Source organism: Peromyscus eremicus, chromosome 12 (genome assembly GCF_949786415.1).
Source record: "Peromyscus eremicus chromosome 12, PerEre_H2_v1, whole genome shotgun sequence".
Taxonomy (NCBI): domain Eukaryota; kingdom Metazoa; phylum Chordata; class Mammalia; order Rodentia; family Cricetidae; genus Peromyscus; species Peromyscus eremicus.
In genome coordinates this window covers 51180387-51199794 of record NC_081428.1, presented here as the reverse complement: position 1 = coordinate 51199794, position 19408 = coordinate 51180387, and the positions used below count along the sequence as shown (strand labels likewise).

Here is a 19408-nt window from a genome sequence, read left to right as displayed (position 1 = left end):
ATTCCCTTCTCTTAGTCCTTTGACTCACTCTCCCCCCCTCTCTCCCTCTCTTTCCCTTTCTCTCTCTCCCTTCTACTCTCTGTCTCTCTCTCTCTCCTCCTCCTCTTTCCCCCACCTTCCCTTCTCTTACACACACACACACACACACACACACACACACACACACACACACACATTGTACTCCTCACTGCTAGCTTTTTGTTTCTTTGCATTTACCCTTGGCCATGACATCTCTGTGCTTCAGATTATTAGCTCGTGCGTCTTTGCCATTAGTACCCCTCACCACTGACTCACCACTTCATTTAGAACGAAGAAATGAGGAAGTGGAGCAATTTTAAATTTACTGTGATCTTTGAGACAGCTTTGTCTACACCTGGGAATTGCTGTTAGACAATTAAGGTTAGTAAAGCTCATTGAATTTCTCAGAGGAAAGGTGTTATTTGAATTATTACCAGATAATTATTGTTAAAAATAACAATAATGTAAAAATGGGAACAAGGCATGTTTACGACATTATCATTTTGAAGTTCCAGAAGTTGAGGGAAGTTAATGGAGATCTAGAAACAATTGTTTGTTGTTGTTTACGATGTACTCAATGTCAGAACCCCCTGAAATTGTAATGTCTGATGACTGACACACTGACCCAGAATCAGAAGCCATGTTGTTCAGCTGAACTGCCCCTGGAAAACAAACCCCTACTAGAAAAGAGAATATAAGAGGTAAGACCTGTGGTACCCAAACCTGTAGCATCAGCATCAGCTGGGAACTTGCTGAAATGCAGAACTGCAGGCTCCACCCAGACATGCTGACTCCGAAATCCTGGTGATTTGTGTGCTGGTTAGAACTTGAGATGGACAGAAGACCCCTCCCATCTCTGATTAGAAAGGAATTAGGAAGGAGCTATGCATATTGGTAGTTTCGAGGCCAGTTCCTTCCCAGTGACTCTGGACTCTCAAGGAAAGGATGCCCTCTGGGATCCTAGCCGGAAGCAGCAATGTACTTGTGCTCCGGGAGAACTATTTGAGAGTAACAACAGTCAGAATGAGGTCTGCTTAGAGTCTAGCCTCATGGTCTCCAAGCTTCCTAATCACAGACTTGTTCCATGAGCTCACTGAGTCGTTGTTCCTCCTCCAGACCCTGGGCATAGTAATCAACATGGCTGAGAAATTTAAATGAGAATGTTTTCATATATGCCTATGTGTGGTCCCTGATAGAGTGTAGATAGCCAGGAAGTAGTCGCTATTGTTTTCATTCTGCCCTTTCTGTGAGCTTCCACCCTGAAAGGACTCTTCCATTTTACATTGGTTTGGTGACCTCTGAGGAGTGAGTAGCAAAGGCCACAATGAAGTCACACCTTAGCATGACATACTCTGAGACAGCTTCCTGAGGCAGGTGTACAGAGACACCAGCAAAGCAGCAAGCTAAAGAAAAGTGACCCTCTGTTCTGCATCGGGGCAGATTCTTGATCACAGTGGTGATGTAAGTAAGAGGCAGAGAGAACAGCTGGATTTCCAGAGTCTTGATAGAATTGGTGGCACCAGCAGCCCCTCAAAAATTACCTTTTAACTTAAAAACTAAGTCCACTGGATATGGAAGTCATTAAAAGGGAATAAATATGAAACCCCATGAAGTCATCTCCACTGAGTCTTTTTAAGAGTATAACTGCCCTTTAAGCAATCAACATGACGGACCACACAGCAGCACTGATTAATAGACCCTCAGGTGTGTGCAGGCACCTGAGAGGGCAAATAAGGAAATAGGGGTGGAAGACAGTTTGCCAAGAACTGGAAGATCATGGCAGGATGGGAAGGAGAGGGGCTTGATTAAAGGACAGGAAGATTATGCCTCTGTTTAATTATAAATTCCACCCTTGTAGTAAACTGTTATGTGTCCTGAACATGTACACTTAACTAATTACATAGAGGAGATCTGTGTATTGCCAGGTAATTGTTCACTGCAATGTGGGAGAATATTGATCAGTGATTTTCTTTATTACCTTAATGTAGTTGCCAGGAGATGAAAAAGAAGAAAGTTCGGTGTGGCGAACTATTAATAATCTCTAGCCACTCGATGTGTTAGAAAGAACAGTGAACAGTTTCTGGGCCCACTTTTGCTGGTTATGCAGCTGCCAAGGTAAATGGGTCAATTCATGGCACCTCTGCACTGTACCAGCCAAAAGGGTTTGATGGGTATTACCGTCTTCTTCCTCTGCTGGCCAGCATTGAGTTGGCGAGGCCTCGTGGTACTCTAGAGCCTATAGTATAGACTGATGTTTGAGAGGAAGCTCTCTTGGCCAGTGAGAATGTCAGCTAACTCCTGGAAGCCCTGTTCTACTTGCTATGGTAAGCCCACTATCCCAAGGCAGTTGTTTTTGGTTGTAGTTTTAGTTTGGTTTGGGTTTTTTGTTTGTTTGCTTTGTTTTAGCTTTTCATTTAGGACTAAGAAAGAATGATTCTGTTTGAGGTCAGAGGAGAAATGGAACAAACAATATTTCTTCTATCCCTGGAAGGAAACTAGGCAAGAAAATGAGATGAAACGTGGAGCAGCCATTAAATAAGGAGAAAGATAAGTGCAAATTTAAGCACATCCAGAGCCCGAAGAGTGAACAAAGCTAACTGGGAATAGAAGTGTTAATGCGGCAAGTCTGCCGACCAGCTATGATAAATTTAACCGTAGAATTACTGCAGCCTGTTCCCACCATGAACTGTAGCCGATGCCATGGCCTTTTCAAAGTGCGAGAAGCCTCATCCTAGTCTTCAGTCTGAGTTTATCACAGCAGTGGTATTTTCAGTATTATCATAATTATTACTGCTGGTAACATTAGAAAAATCTGCTTCTTTGCTTTTATGATCCACCCTCATTTTAAGGTGTTATTGAACTATAAAATGGTATTTATTTGCTCAGTTTGTTGATGCTAATAACTGAAACAAGTTTGTTATTTTTGAAACATTGTATTCCCACAAACTCTCCCTGTCTCTGGTCTGGCCTTTTGGTCTGGACTTCACTCTTGGTGGTCTGGTAGGCTTATTGGTATTTATCAGGCCCTGAAAGATATTTAAAGACACAAGACCTTTTATATCAGTTATCCTTGCTTAGTTGTTAACAAGGATAGGACCTTGAGAAGGCGGCTCCCTTAATCTCCTCATCTGATCACAAGGACAGTGGAGTAGATGAGCTTCAAAGTCCTTTCTGTTCGTCCTCAGTTTCTATGCCTTCTAAGCAAGATTCCTTTTTCCTTTGGAATTGCACTCAGCCAACATCAGTTGAGCACACATCCATATGCAAGGAATTGTACCCTGGGGGCAGGAAAAGAGGTGTGGTCCTTATTCTATACACCACAGAAGGACTTTGCCAACACCACTATAGCTAAAGACTAGTCACAAGAGAAAAGCTCCAGAAATGCATTGGAGCACAAGTCTACCTGATAGTAGAGACTTGAGGATGCATACCCAAGGATACAGGGTGAGCCATCCATGTTTAAGCTTGCTAGCGAATGGACAGCTGTGTGGGAATACGATTGGTCAAAAGGAGTGTGACCTAATGGTAGTAGACTCCGCACAGAAACCCAGCAAGGCCTGTCTGTTCAGATTCTTGCTGGCCTCTCTATGTAGCATTCCTTCTACCTCGGCTGGACAGGACCATTTCTTAACCTGGGGTCTTAGGATCTACTTCCAAACAAGGTATGTCAGGACATTTACGGCCTGTTCCTACACAGAAAGGCATGGGAAGATTAGAACGGTGTTTTTAAACTTTGTGATCTGCTCTTAGGAAAAGGGTTCCAGTTTCTATCTCCTGCTTTGCAGAAAAGAATCTCTCATCTCTGTGACCTGTGTTATGAAAGGAGATAGGACAGAGGAGGGCAAGAGAGAGTCAGAGAGAAAATTTGCTTCTAAGGCTGTTTCTGAAGCCTCCACCCTGGGATATTGTCTCTGCTTTTCAAGAGTGGGGAGAGAAATGATACAAATGGTGATTGGAGTCAGTAGACTGTGCCAGGAGGTCCTGCAAATCAGTGCTTGAGGATTCCAGGGCATTTCCCTTTGAGAAATGCTTCCTAAATGAGGTGGTATTTAATGGCCCATAAAGAAGCTCTATGTAGACATTGGAATTAGAGAAAAATAGCATGAACATGTGGGAAAGAGTGGGACTTTGCTGATGTGTAGAATGAACTATAGACAAGAATTGAAAATTGAATCGGGACCTTTATTACATACTCAATGTCAAGTTGAGAAGTTTGAATTTTATGCAGTCGTCAAAGGGGTTTTTGTGCACAGGAGGAATGTGTTTCGGGTGGTGCTTTAGAACACTAATGTACCAGTGTTAGAAAGGTGGAATGTTGGTGTAAAACGAAAAGAAACTAGAAGAGAGGCAGTCAGGAGATGTCCTCCAGTGTTCTGGCAGCAGGCGGTAAGAGGTAATGGTGGTGGGTACCAAAAACAAGTAGATTCAGGAAAGTTGACCAGAGGAAGAACTTGGCAGCTGATTGGCTTTGGAAAGGCAAAAACATCAGGATAACTGCTCAACTGTAGACAAGCCATGGAGTAGAGGTAGCACCAACTCTGGGGTAGCAACAGATTTGGAGAGAAAGACAAGTGAGGTCTGTCTTAAAGTTTCTAACTTAAAAGAGCTGGTAATACTCATCAGAGATGTTAAGCTTCGAAGAGTTAGAGACCCTGAGCTGCTCATCTTTTCCAAGGGTCTCCTGGATACAGTATGCACACTGGTGACCAAATGGTGAGTGCACTGGTCACTCGCTGGCCTTAGAAGACAGGTCAGTGGTACTGCAGCGAGCAAGAGCTAGACAGAGCAGTGTAGATGTTCTCTGGGACGTGCCTGTTGAGGTCCAGGCAAGTGTTCTAGACAAAGCCTTCGGAGGGAATGTTAAAGAATTTACTATCAAGGGACGAGGAGAAGGGAACAAGCAGAGTGCAGGAGACAGAGCAGCAGACTCAAGACAGGGAGACAAGCAGGACAGTGTCTTACCCCATCACAAAGGTGGGTAAGTTTCAGGGACAAAGTGGACCCTGAGCAGGACCCAGAAGGCAGGAATGTCAGGGGTGAGAGGGTAGTGAGCGGGAGGCCCCTGAAGACAGATCATAATCTAAATGTTCTAAGACTGTGCTCCCTGGGGTTAAAGATAAGGAAGGAGACTCTTCAGTTCTATGCAAAGGGAACAGGGAGAAGGCGAAAGTCCAAACCAGGGAAGTGGCTGTCTTCAGGAGAAGCAGTGCCTGAGCAGGCGCAAGGGAGAGACTGAAGGGAGTCAGAAATACTGGAGCTGGGATGTACCTGGACACCGTGCAGTACTACTCGGCCTGTCAAAAGAAGGCAGCTTGGCCACTGCCGTGAGTGAACCTGGAAACACTAAGTGAAATAGTCCAGACATAGGAAGATAAGCATAGCATGCTCTTTCTTACCTATGGAATCCAAAAGAGGTAAACTCATAGAAGCAAGCCGGGCGGTGGTGGCGCACGCCTTTAATCCCAGCACTTGGGAGGCAGGAGGCAGAGGCAGGCGGATCTTTGTGAGTTCGAGGCCAGCCTGGGCTACAGAGCGAGATCCAGGAAAAGCGCAAAGCTACATAGAGAAACCCTGTCTCGAAAAACAAAACAAAACAAAACAAAACAAACTCATAGAAGCAGGGAATAAAATGGTGGTTAACATAGGCTATGGGGATGTTCAAAGAATACTAAATTTTATTTAGACATTTTTCTAGCCTAAACAAAAATTTTATTCTAGACAAGACATGCATTCAGAGATTTTCCCCCCTTCTCTTCTCTTTTCTCTTCCTCCAGGCAGCTGCTGAGATTTACAGTTTACTGCCTGCCCTAGGATTAAAACAACAACAACAACAATAACTATCACCAAAAAATATAATGTGAGGCAGTAGATATACTAATTTGTCTATTCCACAATGAACACAAACCTCATAACATCGTGATAACATTATGTTATATGTTCCACAAATTTGTGTCAGCTAACAATCAATACATGTAAAACATCAGAAGCATTGGCTGTGCCAAGTTGGAAAGGTGCTGTCCCAGTCTCTCTGGTCTAACCTCCACTCAGCTTCCCAAAGCCACTTCATCTGCACTGCAAGGGTGCTCTGATGTCTCAGACATCCCAGCAGCCCGCAGAAACACTGAGGAACAAAGATGCAGAGCCAGCCTCAGTCATGTTCCTTAGTTCATCTCTGTCAAAAACCGTTAAATAAATGAACAGAGAATGCCGTAACCATGACTACTCTTTAACGACCTTTGCTGTTTTGTTGTTTGTTTCTGCTAGATGCAGCCGCTCTCTGTCCCCTGCCCCAATGAACATCTGCACTAGGCCCAAGCCTTGGAGTGAATTACCTGAAGAGTGACACCATTTATCTGAAAACTACTGTAAGTACATTATGCCTCCAGTGAATTAGTTTACTTCATTTAATAGAGGATGATGGTGATGATGATGATGGTGATGATGATGATGATGATGATAAACCACACAATTGTAAAAGCAGGTAAAAGTTCAGATAGCTTCATCTTTTAGGTACACTTTCATCTCTTAGGTGACCAGCCCCAATACCCGCAGCTGTTTTCAGCTTCCAGCATTCATTGCATGCATGCCTGGGTCATGTTCTCTCCCATCTGTCTCCCATCTCCTGGGGGCTGTGTCATGCTGAATCTCTGTCCACCTTGCAGGGACTGGAGCTATTCTACTTGGTCATGTGTGCCTCTTCCCAAGATGGCGGTAGCTACTCTTCTGTGCTTACAGCTCATCATGTGCCCGTCTATGGAGTCTTGCAGTTGCTTGTCCTTTCATGTCACCCGGGTCAGATCTCTGAGCCAGCTTCCTTGCCTATGCCTACATGACCCCTGGGACATACCCCATGTTGTTGCTTCCTTGCAACTGTAAGGAGCCACGGCTTCCTTTTGGGATTCAGGGCTCCTTCCGCCATATTTCCAGCCCATCAAACCAGATCTGCTCTGCCCTCTGGGTGCATGGCACTGTGTAGCTGATTGGGTTCCTTGTACACAGGGCGTTTCTGTAGAAATATATCCCTCATAAGGAAATAAGACAGGTAGGAGAGTCAATATCCACAGGAAATGAATGAAAATTTACTAACCAATCATATTAAAACTAATAGATGAATACATGCTTTTTTCCACTAAGAAACACCAGAAATTTGAATTGTTTAGAAGGTATGCATGCAAAATAACTATGCATTTTAAAATGAAATCTCATTTTAATTGTACTTACAAGTTTTCCTGTACAGTATAAGGCAGTTAATGGGAAGGTGATTTGCAGAAGTCTGTGTTACTGGAAAACACTAAACCTGAGAAGCTAATATTCCTTCTCTTAGGTGCCAGATAGGATTTTTCATATTCATGTTATCTGTGTTTTTAGCTGTTCTAGCATACTTCAAATCCAAAGAAATGAAGCTAGAATTTTGTTTTGAGTCTTTTTACCCGTAATGTATTTGGTCTCTTGGATGATAATTGATGATAGCTAGTATGTCGGTGATGGACAGGCCTTTCTAGCCAAGATGGGAAATGAAGGACATTGAGGGACTAAGTAAGGCCTAATGACATGAGAGAAAAACAATAAGTTGTTTCTTCTGCCTATAATCACACAGGGAACTTAATTGCATAATTTATCCTTATGATCGAGTGCAAGGAGTCCTTTCAAAATCCTCACATCTGAATAGTTTCTCACATCTGAATTTTGCTTCAACACAGAAGGATGCTTGTGCCAATAGTGCAGTCATGCTAGGATGTAGACTGGTGTCAAGGTTTGTGTGTTCTATACAACGCCTCCATTCTTGGGCTGCAGAGAACACAGACCTAGACCTAAGAATCGGGATCTGATCTTTCTTGGAAATTGCAAGGAAATGCACAGCCCACTTGTTTTTGCCTCAGAATGGTGTTTCGTCTTCTCCTGGGCCCTGGGGAATGGGCAGGTTGGATTATAACCCTAGTAGTGTCTACTCTTCAGAGACTGTTACATACACCAAAGAAATAGTCACCAAGTCGGGAAAAATATTAAAAATGGGAACTTTACAAAAGTGTGTTCCTTTCTGAGAGTGTCCTGGGAGCTGCCAGTGCTCTGCCCCTGTCCCCAAAGTTTGAGAGGTGATGGTTGAAGCAAGTGCTGGGTTTTATCACAATTACCTGCACACATGCGCAAGCCTGCCTACTTACTGTTGCTGTTGTGATAATTAAGCGAGATGATGTATATAAAGGATCTGGCACAGCAGAGATGACTATATCTACTTACTCCACTAAAATTTGCTGAGCATTCAGTGGGTGCCAGACACTATTCTGGGCACTGGGATATAGTAGCAAGGAACACAAACAAATCCCCACTTGTGAGCTTACATTCAGTTTCCCTGCTCTATAAATGGCAAACAGACAAAATAGGTACATGGAAGCTAACAGAGGACTGATTTGATTTTATTTTCCTTTTTCCTTCCAGAAAGTATAATTGAGAGGAAAAGTGTGAAAGAAACGCAAAGGGGAGACAATAGGTATGCTAATGAACCTTGCCGACCCCCCCTGCCATTCCCTGTCCTAGTGCATGACCCAGAGACTTCTCAGGACTCCAGTACCCAGGCTCACTGTTCTCTAGCTTCCCTGAGAATCAGGACTAAAGAAGACTTCTGTAAGAGATGCAAATTGGGAGCAGGAAGAAGTGAGAATGTCAGAGCGCACCCTGGTGCCATCCTGACTCAGTTCAGAAACCCTGCCCCTCTCTTGGCTTCCAGGTTCCCTGCGATAAAGAGGAGATCAACAGCTCTGCTTTGTTGCTGGTCTCTGGTGCTCCGCCATCTCTTGAGAGTGTGCCTTGGTCTCATCTACACCTTGAGATGCACTTCCTTCATCAAACTCCCTTTAGTTAAAACATCTACATGGAGCTGGGCAGTAGTGGTGCATGCCTTTAATCGCAGCACTTGGGAGGCAGAGGCAGGTGGACCTCTGTGAGTTCGAGACCAGTTACAGAGCTAGTTCCAGGATAGCCAAGGCTACACAATGAACCCTGTCTCAAAATAAAAGGGGAGGGGGGGCAGTGGAGGAGAACCTTTACATGTACCATTGATTTCCTGCCAGGATCCTGGCTACAGTGAGGAAAGACACTGAAAAATATTGTAAATCAGCCCTGCCAAGAAGAAGGGGGAAAAAAAGATTGAGATAATAAAATGCTTTAATCATGAAAACATTTTAAATTAATGTGAGAATATTGGGCCAAGTTGTGAAAGGATAAATTGTAAGAAGGCATGATAAGCAACAGTCCTGGAGGTTGCTTTCATGAATAGACCATAGTGTTCGGGCCCATGGGCTACTGCAAGCCAAGTGCAGCTTGTTTGACCCTCAGCTCCAAGGAGCTCTCAGTGAAGCCACAGCAATGAGAAGCATGTGAACAGAAGAGAGATGGGGGGCGGGGAGACCAGGGTGGGAAGCAGAGGTTGCTGAACCTAACATTCCTTCTCTGTTCACTACAATAACAATCCTCCGGCCCATGCCCTGACCTAGATATTCAAAAGATTACTAAAATGAAGATGCCTTACTTACACAGCTAACATGAACACCACAGAACTATACTTTTCAAAAAGCTCCACCATAGAATAATTGCTCCTGGGCCAGCACTGTGCTAAACGCAGCCTGGCTCATCTCCTTTATTCTTACCCACAGCCCACAGCCGGAAGGGATCTCTGTTCCCATTTTGCAGATCGGGAACCTGGGGGCTCAGAGATGCTGACTGACCTGCCTTGGGCACATGGCTGCTAGCTGTGGAGCTCAGTTTTCCTAAGTCCCCCTCCCCAGGTGGGAGTGGTGGTGGCTTTTTACTTCCACCCCAGCCCCTCCCCAGACACTCTACAGTTGTGAAGCAGAGGCGGGAAATAGGGGCCACTCCAAAAAGGCTGAGGAAGGCATCGCTGCTCTAAATTATCCTGATCCAATGACTGAGTAATTATTTATCAAAGGGAGGTTCTGACTAATCCTTTCCTATCTAACCAGGCTGGTAAGTGGAAAGCCTGCTAATGTGCAGGAGAGGGTGGGAGCCTACTGAAGGGAGAGAATTGGGAGAGAGAGAGAGAGAAGCACTCGCCTCTCCACAGACCCTGGAGACTGATAAGAGCTCACACGGATAAAATATTTATTTTTCCATATGTTGCAGAAAGTATTGCCATCACTGTATGTGTGCAATATGTGCGAAGGAGTGTGAACTATATACATCCAACACCACCGATCTGCCTAATTTCAATGCATTTAACATGCTTAATACCTAACAGCGCATCCATATGTTTTAATGCATATTTCTTTGCACAAACAATATGGTCTAGTTAGGGAAGAGCCAGAATCCTCCACAGCCTTGCTCACTGCTATATTTCAGCCCTAAACTTTCTGGCAGGGCCAGCACAGGGAGAGTTAAAAAACAGAAGACTGCTGGCTAGCCCGGCCGGCCGGGCGCCCTTCACCTTAAACCGCCTTCCTATTTCTTAAAGCAGCCTTTTTCTCATAACAAAAATGTTCACAGTGGGGAGATGAAAATGTTTTTGTTCTCTTTGGACAATTGGGACATGTTCAGTCAGAATGTCAGCACTGACCGTTGAAAGGCGGGTGCCTGCGGCCACACTTTTTTTTTTTCCTTTTTTTTCTTTTCTTTTTTTCTGTTTTTTTGAATGCAGAGCTCCACCAGCGTGGCGGGAGGAAGTGCACAATGATTGGCCTGTTTTTCTGTGGAAGTGTGCAGGGTACACCCAGTTTTGCTTTGCATATATTTACGAAACATCTGCCCTTTTCTTGTTCTGAAGTCTTTCTCGCTCACAGCTCCTTTCCCCTTTCCCCCGGGTTTTCCTTTGTTGTTGTTGGCCTGTCTGACTTTCTCGTTGAAGTTTTCATTTTCCGGTTGAGGGGCCACCTCATCACAGTGTATAATTTTAACAGAGAAAGACAGAAAGAGTTGAGAGAGAGAGAGAGAGAGAGAGAGAGAGAGAGAGAGAGAGAGAGAGAGAGAGAGAGAGAGAGAGAAGGGAGAGATGCACAGCAGGCGGGGGGAGAGAACAAACTTGAAAGAGACTGAGAGGCCAGAGAGAGCTTGGCAAACCAACCTTTGGCATGGTGACCAGGAGGAAGGTTCTGGTAGGAGTTTGCTCTCTGAAATGCTGCCTGAAGTCAGCCAGTGTGCTGCTGCCCTCTACAGACTCCAGGGGATAGTGCAAGCCACACGGGCTTGTACAGACACGTCCTCAGATGTGCCATGTTTATACAACCCTTTTTATGCAACCAAAGAAGGCATTTCAGTTAATTACAAGAGAGCTTGCTCTTTCCTCCTTAATAAACCACAAACTGCAAAAGAAAAAAAATGGGTCGTAGAAGAGCACCTGTGCGTGTCAGACAGACTGGTGTTAGGTGTTGCTGTTTCTTGGCTTCAGAAAAAGGAGTCCCAAAGAATTGTGAAAGCGGTTGGGGTAGGAGAGGAACTGCTCCGACAGACAGAGTGCAGTGCTCTTGTCTGTGAGCTGGGAAACAGCCAATGGTAAAAGGATAAATAAAGTGATATTAAGCAAATGAGGGAAGGAGCCAGGTAGGTTGGTTTTGAATGTATTCTTCTTGCAGAGGTAGCTGGAACGGCCTCCCAAGGTGCCCCTAGACATAAGGTGAAGCACAGGATTTCAGACAGGTATCAAAATCCAGTTCAAGACAAGAGGCGAGGATGTAAACAGTGCACTGTCTCCAGGATTGAATTAGAGTCATTGGTGGTTGGGCAGTGCGCTAGTGCTTGGAAGAGAGCACCCTTAATTCTGTGAACCACATGTCTGAAACTAGCTCAGGCCTTGTCTGTAAGCACCAGAGGTCATTTCTTTTCTGCTACATGGTAATGGCCATTGGTGATTTGTCCCTATATTTAGATGAATTACAAAGACCAGCCATTCTTATTAAATACTCTTCATGTAATCAATGAAAAAGCAACCAATCCAGGTTGATTCCACTGCTGCATAAAAACTAGGAAGCTTAATTGAGATTCAGACTGGGACTAGTCTCCAAGTGTACTTGAATTTCAGCTCTGTTGAATTCCATCAGCAAACCGCTTTTGAATGGCTGCTGTGCATAAGTTGCCCTGGTTCACAGTATAGACTAGACAGTAAACTCTGGGAGGACAGAACCCAGATTGTATAACACCTCACAGCCACATGGTATTTGTAAAATGAACATGTGGATGAGTGAATGAGGGGAGGAGCAGAAAGGCAGAAGGCAAGGAAGGATGAACACCAGGAGTATAACAATAACTAAAACATCCCCTTCCCACAGAGAGGTTATTCTCTCCTAGAAGTAGTGGCATGTCACGAACAGTTTACTGAAAGAAGATCTAGTGAGTCAAACAGGAATGCTGAAACTACTGAGAGAGTTCAGGATCATCTGGAGAAGAGTCATCCTTTCAGAAAGAGGGGACCCGCAGCAGTGTAACGTGGAGCTCCCATTTAATAAGTGTGAAGGGCACACCGCTTTTCACCAGGCAAAGATGAGAAACAGCCATTCAAAGCAAGAACAGTAGTGAGTAAAGGTGAAGAGCCCAGAATGTACATTCCAGAGGTCTGGGAATGATAAACAAGCTCCAAGGTGGCCAATATATGGGACCCACGAGATAAGAGAGGGCAGATAAGGAACTGACCTTGAATGCCAGGCTGCCATGGTCCTGCAGGATTTAGTGAATGGAAAGCAGCAGGACTGGGGGGGGGGGGGGGGGGGTTAGTGGGCAGCACTGCACCAGGAAGAGTTATGGCAGTTGCCTGCAGAGGGAGCAGACTTGAGAGGACTGCAGGGTAAGCTGAGGCAGAGGAAGGTGAGTGCTGCACCTGGGGCTTCCGCAGCAGACCACACTACTAGAAATAGACGCCTCAGCAAGCATTGCTTCTCCTAGGAGAAACAGAGGGGGAGGGTTGACTCTGGAGACTTTGACCTTGGATGCTCTCTTAATTTGAAAAAGCAGAGTAACAGATCCTTGGGGGTCCCACAGGTAGGCATAGGATTCGAGGGTTAGCCCCAGAGTCACCCACTGGGCAATGATAAAGCTTGTTTTTATTATGTTGGCTTTCTCCACACTGAGAAATATATCAGAAAGTCCTCCTCCCCCCAATTCCAATCTTTACCATGCTATTTCTGCCTTGTGCCCTCTGAAGAAACAGATTTGATTTCACAACCTGTTGGACTAAAAACACAGCATACTAATCATAACACCATATTCTGCGAGGGCAGATTTGACTACCCAGTACAACACATTTCAATACGAAATATTCTGTATACAAGTCCAATGCCATGCTCATAGAAACAAGGAGAACATGGAAACACAGCGACTTACAACAAATTATGTCCCACACATAATCTATCCAAAAAGGAAAAAAAAAACATACTCTATGGTTACATAGTGATAGAAAAAGACACAAAGCCACAGAAACTGGGGATGTGCTCACGGAGGAACTCATAATCCCTTTTTTCTGGGGTCTGGGGTCCGTCTGCTCTAGATGCTGCTTTGCTAGTTACTGTGGATTGCACTGCCGTGGGGAAAGGAGCCCTGAGCTGACTGACAGCTGAACTATTGCACTTTCTGTTACTGACCCCGAAGAATATTACTGTTCCCCGGTCAGCAATCGCTCTCTCACAAGGCAAACCCCAGCCACACTCCTAAACTCTGGGAGCCGGACTAAACCTGAGATCAAAGAGCGGCTTCCGGCCTGGATGAATGGAGTGGGGTGGAGACTGTGTGTGGCCCACCTCCCCGCTTTCACCTGGGGAACCTAAGCTCTTCGCAGTCGCTTTTCACCTCCTACTGGACAGACACCTCGGCCACTGCCCCTCTGTCTGGACAGCCTGCAGATTGAGGCTGGGATTTGAAATTATGCGTTGACTTCCAGTAAAACTAATAGAAACAGGAGAGTGGGATACTCCATAGTGTGTTCCAAGAACAGAGACTTGAAGCTAGAAGGAGCCTTGTAGGGCCTTCTAATCTAAGCCCTTTATTTTGCAGATGAGGAAACTGAAGCCCAGAGAGGTGAAGTGAGGTGCCCAAAGCCACACAGCAAGTTGCAGGCACAGCTAGTACCGTAGCCCAAGTCTCCTGACTCCCAGTCCAGTGCTCTTCCCATTACTCCACGGGTCCTGTCTCTAAGCGTCCTGACAAATGCTAGAACGGTAAACCTCCGCTAGTATTTTTTCCAGACCATGTTAGAACTCTAAGGGGGGAAAAGGATGCTTTCTTGGATAATGTCAGCCATACGTAGCTCAAGCTGTCTAAAGTTCTGGGACAGGGTCTTTTTATACAGCCAACAGAGTCCAAATGTGGTGCTGTTTGCTTGGCCCATATGCTTTCATGTGTTCCCAGTTAGGCCATTACTGGAGGGAAAAAAACAAGAATCAGCTTGTTTTAAAACAAGGGACATACTGGACTCCCTCCCATCCCCCTTCAGAAAAAAAAAAATCAAGTTATCTTTAACAGATTCTAAAAATGCCTTTTCCCAAATATGCAGTCAGTTCCTTCAAAGAGCCCTTTGTTTATTCTCAGGAAGAAACCCAAGACAGCTGAAAACCAGAAGGCATCTGAGGAGAATGAGATTACTCAGCCGGGTGGATCCAGCGCCAAGCCGGGCCTTCCCTGCCTGAACTTTCAAGCTGTTTTGTCTCCAGCCCTCATCCCCTCAACACATTCACTGACAAACTCTCACGCTCACACCGGCTCGTCTGATTGTGAGTACACCAGTGAGGTGATGGTGTCTTCCCAGTGCTTGGCATGGTGCTTCTCCCCCCCCCCCCCCGCCCCCCCCACCCCCGCCCGCCCGCCCGCCCGCCCCAGGGTTCTGGCTGTTTTGCATTCAGAGCAAGCTGTTTCCATTTGGTCTTCCTGAGTAGCCAAGAGTAGCATGCCACCCACCATTTTGATCCAGCCAGCATCTGTATTTTCTAAACCAGAGTATCTATTCAAGCCAGGTGACCAGGCATTTGGCCCCGAAATGCTGATTAATTACATGGGCCCCAGTCTCTTTCATGAGTAGCTCACAAAAAGAAGCGGTATTGCTGTTTTCCGATTGTTCTTGCTCGCAGTAACGGCCCTTCTACCGTTACTAAATGGAACAACCAAATATGGACCTCAGAAGGCCAGCGAGACACAAGGAAACAACCCTTTCCAAATTACATAACCCAAGTCAGATTTGCATTAGTTCTTGGAGTCTCATGTAGCTTGGCTGAATTTCGGTCTTTCCAGTTTTTAATTCATTTTGAAGTGGTTAAAGGGTAGCACACATTTACAGAAGACAAGAGAATGGCTTCCAAGAATCCAAAAGCCACCCAGACTTCACATTGCCAATAAGAATGCAGGTTAAAAATATTTTTTAATTAAAACAACTGCCTATGGGCTAAATTTGGCAATGGGCACTTAATGAGAGTCGTCACTATTGAAATCACTTCTTTGCTGTTTATTTTTGCCATCTCACTAATCTAGAAGTCTCTTCTGAATTCTATTTTAAGAAAGTTGATAAATCACGTTAGGAGGCTGTTTCTCGTTTCTCAAGTGTAACCCAGTACTTGAGAGAGGAACACATGTGTTGACAATACCAAACCGAAAAAGTATTCCTTTTAGCTTCAAGATGCCCAACAATTCTTCTGAACTGATCTCTCCACAGGGTGTCTGGTAACAGGCAGAGAGTTGGCATAATGGAGGGAGTTAAATATACCAAGAAAGCTTTATTCCCCAAAAGGGCTCCATTTATCCTGTTCCTCAAAGACAAAATTCAAAAAAAAAAAAAAAAAAATCTCCATTAGGAAATGAAATTCCAAATCTCTTGCTGTTATTTTTCTCGCAGAACAAATGTAAAATTCTGCAAGGAGGACAAAGGGTGAATCTGGGAGATTCCCTCCCCCACCCACTCTGCCATCATAGCCTCTAGACAGAGGATGTGAGCTAGGGCAGGGGTTGGGCTGCAGCCACACTCCAGCTGTCACTGGAAAATGGAAAGAAAATGAGATCCAAGTCACTAAGTGCCACGTGATCTGTTCAGTCAAACTTGCGGCTTCTTTTTAGACGTGGAGGGGCGGAAGCAGGGACTTTATCCCGTGGACCATCATCATAGTCATGTCCTTGGACTTTCTTGCCCAGAAGTCTCCAGCCTAATAGTAATTACAGGAAGAACTTGAAAATAGCATGGCACAGTGCCCCACAGACTTGTGCACACTGCCCCTGCAGACCAGGAAGGTGGCTTTCCCTCTGGTAAAAGGCCTGGAGTCTCAGTGTGTACACCTTCATCATTGGCTTCCCGCCATACCTCTGGGGAAGATTGTATAGGATGGCCCAGAGATCTGGTCCAACCAAATAATGCCGGACTGAATAGAAAAACCACTGTGCTTCACGTCCAGTATTGTAAGCATCCTCTGGCCAGGCCTTGCTTGCCCTTCTTGCCTGGCATATGTAGAAGGAGCAGCAAGACGGTGTTGTCACTACAGACCCTCTGGAAGCCAGTGAGTGGAGCTCAGTGGGGTGTGTGAATACAATTGGAAGGAGTCCGAAGTGGGAGGAGACACTTCATCTCAGCTGTCTAGAAAGTCACTTTGATTTTGCCATTAAGATGTGTAAGTCTTCTCCACACCAACCTGTTGTTGAAACAGATTATACTTCTCTCCAAACATATTTGGATTGTAGTTTGTCCTGATTTGAGCCTACACTTAGAGGAAGATTGTTTTTAGGAAAGATTCACAGAAATCTGTCCATTTGGAGGTTGCTTGAGAGAAGACAGGAAAGGAGTTTATTTTAAGCTGTTAAATTTTTTGGATGCTCTTCTTGCATTCAAGAGAAATTTTTTTTTTTTTACTTTCAAATGTCATTCTTACCATAGATTAATTTAAAAGCCTAATTTCTTTAAGGTAAAATATTCAGTTCCTATTTAGAATGAACAGATTTGGGGCATTTAAAAATAGTGCCCTTGACTTGTTAGTCTCTTTAACTTCAGGAACATTCTACCAGTATGTGGTGTTCAAGCTTTCACAAGTGCTTGAATTTTCATAGCACCTTTTTATTTTGTTGTGTGCTTAGCAAAATTATTCTTAGTCATGACTTAATGCCCAGTTCCTGTCCGTCAGCATGATTCTTCCCAATTTACAGATGAGAGAGCTGAGAAAACTGACACCTGACTGAGGAAGGATTTGCCTGCAGTTCACTCACGTGGGTGCTGACGAGCGCTTACGAATCTGCTCTCATTCTGAGCATCCAGAACTCTCTGTTCAAAGCGCAAAGATGGTATTCCTAGCTATAAACAGGCATCTTGGAAATGTGTGGCTACTCATAATGGTGATGTGGTTCAAAACCACAGTAGATAAATCATCCCCACAGAAGAGAAGTCAGCTCTGTTGTAACTAGGAAAGGTGACAAGCCACGGTGCTTTTGCATATACTCGTGTAGAGATGATCAGCCTAGTGCCTTAAATGATCAATTGGCCGTATAGGCTGCTGTGCTGCGGCACTGTCGCCTTGGCCAAAGATCCTAGTGATATCCAGAAGCAGAAGTAGCATAGTCGGATATGCTTTCCTTCAGCGAGATGCTGCTGTGACCTTGCCACAGAAATGCATGCTGTTTGGCGATGCACTCCCACCACAGTCTCCTCTCAGCACTATTTCCATTTCCACAGAGCTTGTCACCTCTACAGTAGTTCTGAAAGCATAATGGTAAACAAATTCAGATGACGATAATAGAAGGCATTACGATGAATTGGGGAATAGAAAGGGTGCAAGAGCCCTAGGCAAGCCTGTCCTGACAACTGTCAAGCTGTAGCACGTCACAGTCAGACTCATGTGATAGATGCAGCCAGAACTTTATTTGCATATATCTTCCATCTCGTTTTCCCCCCAGATAAGGCTCCCATGGAAGGGGGAATCTCCCTTTGGTGGTCCTCCCTGCTCCTGTGGGAGATCTGCATTAGTGTCTTGTGTCATGGTCACTTACCTTCCAGTGTTTTTGTGCTGGCCTCATCAGACTGTCTGGTTTTTGTGTCCTTGCCAAGACGCATTTATTCATTAACAGTTTTTATTTATTTTTAATTTAACCTTTACACATTACCAAACTGTTGCGTGGGTGGGTTTAAGTTTAGCTGTGTAGGTAGCATGGTGCTGCTGAGGCTGCCTGCTGTCCAGGGAACTGTGGGCTCTTCCTTTCCTGGCTCCTACCTGCCGCCATCTTCCCTGGCCTCCTCCCTCTCTCTGTCTCTCTCTGTCTCTGTCTCTGTCTCTCTCTGTCTCTCTGTCTCTGTCTCTCTCTCTCTCTTCTTCCCTTCACTCATCCAAGGCCCTGTGATTAAATTTTTAGTACACTTGGATCATTTTGAACTTTTAAGCAATTTCTGGGAGAACAAAACAAAGAGGATTTTTATGGCAAACTCCATTAATGCCACATTAAGGCTGACATTTTAATTACCCCCAAGTCAGGAAATGCAAAGTTCAGGTTCCCACAGCAACAGAAACTGTCCCCTTGAGTGCCGAGTGCAGCGTCACAGCAGGCTCTTTCATTCCGTGGTTACACAACACCGGCATGGGGACATTGTTGTTAGCCATGTCTGTGCAAAGGAGCAGCCTTTACCCTTTGTGGCTCACTGTAACTCCAGTTGAGGAGATGAGCGTTAGTGCCCCTCCCCAAACCATCTCTGTGTATTACCCTGTAACGGAAGACATGCTCTACATGTGCACGCAGACAGGATTAAAGTTGCTGTGGGGACATTAACTCTGGTTTCCGGACTTCCGTGCCAGTCACATTGAAACCATAATGTTGTAATTTTTGGCATGTAATAAATGTGCATTTCATGTACACAGACAGAAAGAAGCATAAAATGTATTTTAAAGAGCAATTAATTACTAACTTTGTGATTAAAAACCATTTGGTGCGTGTTCCTTCCCATTTAGCGTCAGCTGCTGGTCTTAGCCAGGCCTAATAGATGACATACTGTGTCCCATCCTGGATCTCAGATGTACTTACTGTATGTTCCTGTTCTTCTAGATAATTAATTCCTTAGTAACGCTGTAGGGGGAAAACAAAATGGAAGGAATATGCAAGCATGTAAATAGGGTAAGGGAGACTTTGAAGGAAATGATTCATTTCTGCAAATAAACCTCTGAGTCCCTGATAAAGAGCCAGAAATCTGCTAAGTGGGTGTAGACAAAGGTTTCTGGCCACCTTGGAGCATCTGGTCCTGGGCCGTAAGAACGACTTGAAAGCAGATTTTCCCTCATGAATTCCAGGCTTGCCCAGTGGAGGAGTGACTTTCCTAACTCCTTCGGCTTCAGAATTTAAAGGTTACTTTATTCTCTAATGACCAGAGTATATTTTCAAAGGGGGGGGGGGCTATAGGGAAATCAGGTAAAAGGTGGGCTTTGTAAAAGAACCCCTCATTTAGAGCATA

The 19408-nt window shown here is 44.8% G+C and overlaps 1 protein-coding gene across 3 annotated transcripts in view; it reads left to right on the top strand.

Moving 5' to 3' along the window:
* Positions 1 to 19408, top strand: part of Zbtb20 (zinc finger and BTB domain containing 20) — a 560418-nt gene that overhangs the window by 501650 nt on the left and 39360 nt on the right. For all 3 annotated transcript variants that reach the window (XM_059276799.1, XM_059276800.1, XM_059276801.1), the window contains 4 exons: positions 6283 to 6383; positions 8455 to 8506; positions 14005 to 14168; positions 14539 to 14720. In XM_059276799.1, coding sequence (XP_059132782.1) covers positions 14158 to 14168; positions 14539 to 14720 — 193 coding nt within the window. In that variant the 5' untranslated portion in view covers positions 6283 to 6383; positions 8455 to 8506; positions 14005 to 14157. The remainder of the gene's footprint in view (positions 1 to 6282; positions 6384 to 8454; positions 8507 to 14004; positions 14169 to 14538; positions 14721 to 19408) is intronic.